This window comes from Echinops telfairi, unplaced genomic scaffold (genome assembly GCF_000313985.2).
Source record: "Echinops telfairi isolate 266 unplaced genomic scaffold, ASM31398v2 ScPeMD7_2;HRSCAF=8, whole genome shotgun sequence".
Classification (NCBI taxonomy): Eukaryota; Metazoa; Chordata; class Mammalia; order Afrosoricida; family Tenrecidae; genus Echinops; species Echinops telfairi.
In genome coordinates this window covers 75,794,028-75,799,841 of record NW_022103898.1, presented here as the reverse complement: position 1 = coordinate 75,799,841, position 5,814 = coordinate 75,794,028, and the positions used below count along the sequence as shown (strand labels likewise).

General features: G+C 59.3%; 1 protein-coding gene across 2 annotated transcripts in view; it reads left to right on the top strand.

Annotated features, from left to right (window-relative positions):
* The window catches only part of ARHGEF25 (Rho guanine nucleotide exchange factor 25), a 7,168-nt gene extending 1,478 nt beyond the window's left edge, over nucleotides 1-5,690 (top strand). Inside the window, exons 1-15 of one of the 2 annotated variants that reach the window (XM_004700510.2) lie at nucleotides 7-453; nucleotides 1,381-1,595; nucleotides 1,714-1,809; nucleotides 1,895-1,971; nucleotides 2,156-2,222; nucleotides 2,395-2,498; nucleotides 2,734-2,803; nucleotides 2,926-3,015; nucleotides 3,107-3,199; nucleotides 3,360-3,410; nucleotides 3,610-3,687; nucleotides 3,870-4,076; nucleotides 4,209-4,389; nucleotides 4,701-4,912; nucleotides 5,203-5,690. In XM_004700510.2, coding sequence (XP_004700567.1) covers nucleotides 357-453; nucleotides 1,381-1,595; nucleotides 1,714-1,809; nucleotides 1,895-1,971; nucleotides 2,156-2,222; nucleotides 2,395-2,498; nucleotides 2,734-2,803; nucleotides 2,926-3,015; nucleotides 3,107-3,199; nucleotides 3,360-3,410; nucleotides 3,610-3,687; nucleotides 3,870-4,076; nucleotides 4,209-4,389; nucleotides 4,701-4,912; nucleotides 5,203-5,313 — 1,749 coding nt within the window. In that variant the 5' untranslated portion in view covers nucleotides 7-356 and the 3' untranslated portion in view covers nucleotides 5,314-5,690. Of the gene's footprint in view, nucleotides 1-6; nucleotides 454-1,380; nucleotides 1,596-1,713; nucleotides 1,810-1,894; nucleotides 1,972-2,155; nucleotides 2,223-2,394; nucleotides 2,499-2,733; nucleotides 2,804-2,925; nucleotides 3,016-3,106; nucleotides 3,200-3,359; nucleotides 3,411-3,609; nucleotides 3,688-3,869; nucleotides 4,077-4,208; nucleotides 4,390-4,700; nucleotides 4,913-5,202 lie in introns of those variants that run through there. The other variant, XM_004700509.2, reaches the window with a different exon arrangement.
* Nucleotides 5,691-5,814: the final 124 nt, after the last annotated feature.

Below are 5,814 nucleotides of genomic sequence, written 5' to 3'. Positions count from 1 at the left end.
AGAGACGCAGCTGGAGCTGCCGCCTCATCCCGGCCCAGCCTCCCCCAACATCCCTCTCCCCAGCTGGACATCTGGACTCTGGGCCCGCAACGGCAGGGTTCCGGAAACCCTCCCAGCCCAGCTCGGAGGACCAGGGCCCGAGCCGCCATCCCTCCCGAACCCCCCGCCCTTCTCCAGACCAGACTTCCGCCCACCCCTGGACACCCCTTATCTGTCCCCTCCCTCTCCTCCTCCCCCAGCCTGGACCGGGGTAGGAGGGAGGGGGGGTGTGCGCCCTGCGCCATCCCCGGCCCGCCCCCCCGTGATTCCCCCTGCATGGCCGGCCCGGGTGGGGGGCGCGGGGGGCCCCGGACGCCATGCGGGGGGGGCACAAGGGGGGTCGCTGTGCCTGTCCCCATGTGATCCGAAAAGTGCTGGCAAAATGCGGCTGCTGCTTCTCGCGGGGGGGACGTGGTGAGTGCGAGGTCGGAGGGGCCCAGTGTTGAGTTGGGGCGTGGGCTGGGGGTTCAGGTTGGCCCTGGCCCTGGGGATTGAAGGGTTAGCGATTGTGCGGGCGTTTTCCAGGAAAGTGACTTCATAGACGGTCTCTTAGGGTTCCTTTGCCATCAAATTTCTACCCGTTCAAGTTCAGAAAATAGGGGTAGGGGGCTCTTTTTTTTTTTTACCAGCGTCAACTGGCTATGAGAAAAACCCATTCCCCAACCTCCTTGGGCCTGGAACTGGTATCTTCCCCACAAACCCTTTTGCCAACTTCGGATCTGAAGGGGGGATGGAAGAATGAGGGATAAGGGGTTGTGAGGGGGAGGGGGCTTTATAATGAGGGAGTCGCAGCTCCTCTGCACCAGAGTTCTCGCCAGAGAAGACCCCATGAGCTGCCCCCACTGGGCCCCTTGCTGGGTTTGTGCCTGCCTGGGGAGGTGGGCCGCCCTTTCTTTTTATAGTGATTACTGCAAGTGGTGGAGGAGGGGTCTGGGGCTGCCAGATGGACTCAGCTCTTTTTCCTGCCTGCCCCACCCCCTTTCCCAGAGAATGGTCTGTACTCACTGGAAGGGGGTGGGTTGTGTGAGAGCAGATGGCCACCCCAGTGTCTGCCCAGATGGCTGCCCCCACCCACATATTTATGCCGTGATCCGGCTGTGGGGGAACCTCCACCTGTGCTTGGGAGTTCCAGGTGTTTGCTGTTTTCCTCCCTCCTGGAGGATGCTGCCTTGGGTGAAATTCTCTATCCTGACCAGCTCGCCGCCCAAGGAATAGCAGATAGTGAACCCTTGGGCAGAAGGACGGGGAGCAGGAGGAGACCCTGGGAACTCCCTGGGGACGCAGAGCTTGGAGGTGGAGCCCAGTTGGCATCTACCACCCCTCCCTTCTCCCTCCCACCAGAGTCATATTCCATTGCTGGCAGTGAAGGGAGCGTCTCTGCTTCTGCTGCTTCGGGTCTGGCTGCCCCCTCCGGCCCCAGCTCTGGCCTCAGCTCTGGCCCCTGCTCCCCGGGGCCCCCAGGGCCAGTCAGTGGCCTGAGGAGATGGTTGGATCACTCCAAACATTGTCTCAGTGTGGAAAGTGAGACCCATGGTGGCCAGCCAGGATCATATGAGGTGAGCAGGGAGGGCAGCAAAAATACATCAACAAGAGAGGGCCACTGAGGGAGAGGGCACACTGTGTCCCCAGGTCTCGGGGGAGACTCAGCTGCTGTCCTTGACCTCTGGTCCCCAGAACTGGATCCTGGAGCCAGCTCTGGCCACAGGAGAAGAACTGCCAGAGCTCACCCTGCTGACCACATTGTTGGAGAGCTCTGAAGATCAGGCGCAGGTATAGAGAGAAGGGTCCAAGAAGTTCCCTCACCCAAGAGCCATGCCTGTGCTTACGAAAGGACAACGAAGCTCTTTCCTTCCAGCCAGCTGAGGAGGACACTGCTTCCCAAGCACCTGAGAGTGAGGAGGAGCAGAAGAAGCAAGCTCTGGAAAGGAGCAGGTAAGCTCCCGCTGGCTCACTGGGCCTTTCCCGGAAGTCTCCTCACATTTTAAACTTGGCCCTGAGGTCGGCTCCATGGTGGTGAAGGGTGAAGAGAGGTTTTGACTCAAGGTAGGGTGAACTGCCCAAACCGAGGAGGATGGGCTCAGGACCTCAAGTAGGGGCGCTCCTGTTCCTGCCCTAGGTATGTCCTGAGTGAACTAGTCGAGACAGAGAAGATGTACGTGGAGAATTTGGGGCAGATTGTGGAGGTAGCCTCCTTTACCCTTCCCCAGCCTCACCCACCTGCGCTTCCCCCATACCCAGGAAATGCCTTGGCATGCTTCTGTTCCATCCACCCAGTCACCCCACCCCATGCCACCTCACCGCTGCCTGCCTGCCCGCCCACCCCAGGAGCGAGCTCCTCTCCCACCCTTCCCGCAGGGTTACATGGCCACCATGGCTGCCCAGGGCATCCCGGACAGCCTTCGAGGCCGCGACAGGATTGTGTTTGGCAACATCCAGCAAATCTACGAGTGGCACCGAGAGTGAGTAGTGGGACCCTGGGTGTGAAGGGCTAGGGAGGGATTCACATCTGTACCCCAGCGTGGCCTAAGGGGGAGCCTCGTGCAGTGCAGAAGAATGAACATTTGGAGGGGCTTGGTCCGGAGCACACCTAGTGCAGAAGGCTTGAAATTGGGGAGGTGGGAGGTGCGAGCTCCGCTGCTGCTGGCTCTGATCTGAAATGGCTTTGACCATCCCTTCCGCTGGCAACCCCTCCAGCTATTTTCTGCAGGAGCTACAGAGGTGCTTGAAGGATCCTGATTGGCTGGCTCAGCTCTTCATCAAACACGTGAGCCTCAAGAGGGTGGGACTTAGCAGGGCCGGGGTTGGGAGTGGAAGGGGCTCCCCGAAGCTGTGCCCTCTCTCCTTGCCCCTCCTTGCTCTCTCACCCTTGACCTTTGCCTTCCTAAGGAGCGCCGGTTGCATATGTATGTGGTGTACTGCCAGAATAAGCCCAAGTCGGAGCATGTGGTGTCAGAGTTCGGGGACAGCTACTTTGAGGTCCGTGCCTTAGGTTTCTGGAGAAGGGGAGGAGAATGGATGCCAGCAGGTGTGGTTCCAGGCTGCAAACCCACACTGTCCCTGTCCCCAGGAGCTTCGGCAGCAGCTGGGGCACCGCCTGCAGCTCAGTGACCTTCTCATCAAGCCTGTGCAGCGGATCATGAAATACCAGCTTTTGCTCAAGGTTGGGCCACCATCTCCCTGGGTGGCACAGGTGGCTTGGGACTGCCCTCTCCTGGAGGTTCCCACCTGTGTCCTTGGGGGCTGGGGAGGGAGGGGGTGGTTCCCAAAGCTTCTGAGAATATCCTCATGAACCCCCTGAGCGTTTCTTCACCACATTTTAGGATTTCCTCAAGTATTACAGCAGAGCTGGAATGGAGTGCCAACAGCTGGAGGTGAGTCCCCCTCCCCCCATCCTCCAGGCCACACCATCCACCCCTCGAGGTTCTCCTAGGCCTTTGGGTGGTTTCCAGTGGTGCTGGCTTTTAGGGGAGGCTGGTTGGTGCCAAGATAGGGTTTGAAGAGGCAGCTGGCTGACGGAGGCCTAGACTCTCCCTGAAACAACGCCGTTCTTCTTTCTGCCGACAAAACCAGCGAGCCGTGGAGGTCATGTGCTTTGTGCCCAAGCGCTGCAATGACATGATGACTCTGGGAAGACTACGGGGCTTTGAGGTAGGGGGGTGGGGGGGCGCGGAAATCAGGGGCTCTAATCCCCTCTCTGCCCCAAAGTCTGAGGTCTGTGGGGAATTGGCCGGGGTTGTTCAAGCAGCAGGGGTGGGAGGAGCAGAGCAACCCCCTTCTTCCCGCCACGCTCTTTCTGCTCCTCCTTGAAGACCACTGTCTCTTGGTTCTAGGGCAAACTGACTGCTCAGGGGAAGCTCCTGGGCCAGGACACATTCTGGGTAACAGAGCCAGAGGCAGCGGGGCTGCTCTCCTCCCGGGGCCGAGAGAGGCGCGTCTTCCTTTTTGAGCAAATCGTCATCTTCAGTGAGGCCCTGGGAGGAGGCGTGCGAGGAGGTGCAGCCCAGCCTGCTGGATATGTGTATAAGAACAGCATCAAGGTGGGCAGGAGACCTGGGGAGGGCTGACTGGGACCGGGTCAGGCTTCAGCAAGGATGCCTGGCTCTTGGCTTTGTTGGAGGCAGCAGGAACCAGAGAAGGTGCTGGAGGCTCTCTCCTGTTTGCTAATCCAGGTGAGCTGCCTGGGACTGGAGGGGAACCTCCAGGGTGACCCTTGCCGCTTTGCGCTGACCTCCAGAGGGCCGGAGGGTGGGATCCAGCGCTATGTCCTGCAGGCCACAGACCCTGCAGTCAGCCAGGCCTGGATCAAGCAAGTGGCCCAGATCCTGGAAAGGCAGAGGGACTTTCTCAATGGTGAGACTCAGCTTCCCCTCCCTCATGAACCCCTTCAGCCCTTGGACTCCAAGAAACCCTCACTACCTCATCTTCAAGCCCTGTCCTCTCAGCCTGGCCCCTTCTCCCACCCCCCACCCCCGGGCCCCCAGTCTCACTTGATGGTTACTGGCTTAAGATGTGGTAACTTGAAAAATCACCTAAAGCTAGCTCCAAGCAGTTTACATTGACTGGATGGTTGGAGTGGGGCTGGGATGGGAGGGTGGCAGCAGAGTCCTGAGGGAAGGGACCTGTCTCTGTTCTAACCCTCCTTCCCATCCTTTCTGTCCCAGCATTGCAATCTCCCATCGAATACCAGAGACGAGAGAGTCAGACCAACAGTCTCGGGAGGCTAGGAGGCCTTGGGGTGGGGAGTCCTGGAAGAACCAGGCCTGGGAACCAGGCCCAGGCCAGCACACACACCCCCATCAATGGCTCTCTCCCCTCCCTGCTGCTGTTGCCTGAAGGGGAGGTAGCCAGAGCCCCCTTGCCCCTGGACACACAGGTATGAGGAATGGGATTCTTTGGTTATAGGGGCACAATGAGGAGGGCTGGTCTTGTTCTGGGTTCCCAAGCCCCCCTCCTCTTGTCATTCCTGCCTGCCTGCTGCCACCTGCTTCCCATCTCTTACCTCCCCGCCGCCCCATCCCAGGTTAACCAGGGGGAAAGCCGATGGGCTCAGATCATCTACGCTGTTTGGAAAAAGGGGTGGCTTGGCTGGGGTTGACACTGAAGAGAGGAAGTGGGGGTGGATTTCTACCCTTCTGTGACCCTCTGACTTGAGTTTCTCTTCAGACCTCCAGTGAAGCCCCCCAGGCTCTTCAGGACTCTCCTCCAAGCCCTCCAGCTCCCTCCACCCCTCTCTGCCAGGCCAGACTCGCCAAGCTGGATGAAGATGAGCTGTAACTTGTAACTGGTGAAGGCCATGAGAGTGGGGCTGCCTCTGTGGCAGCCGCCACTCTGTCCCCTAGGGAGCTTCAGGGCACCCCTTTGTGGCACCAGCTGGGTTGTTGCCCTCCCTCCCAGTGTGTCTGGAGGTGGGGCCAGGCCGGGAGCAGCAGTGTCAGCCTGGAGGAAGATACCTGGTACACCCCAAAGGACTTTTTTCTACCCAAGGAACACGGATTTCTCCAGCTCTCATCTTTATGCATGCATCACCGGGCCCCCCCAAAAGAGGAAAAGTGGGTGGACGGGAGGGCTAGGGCAGGGGTCTGATAGGAATGATTGGTTTGGGTTTTGATCTTGTTTTTCTGTTTTCTGAAAATAAAAGTTTTGTTACATCACTGAGGCTGCTGTCTTGGCACAGGGACAGCGGTGGGGTTGTAGTGGTGTTGTTGGGGTCGGGAGCATGGAAAAGGGCCACTTGGCACCAGTCTTGGGAGGTAAGGTCTGGGGCAGGGCATAGGG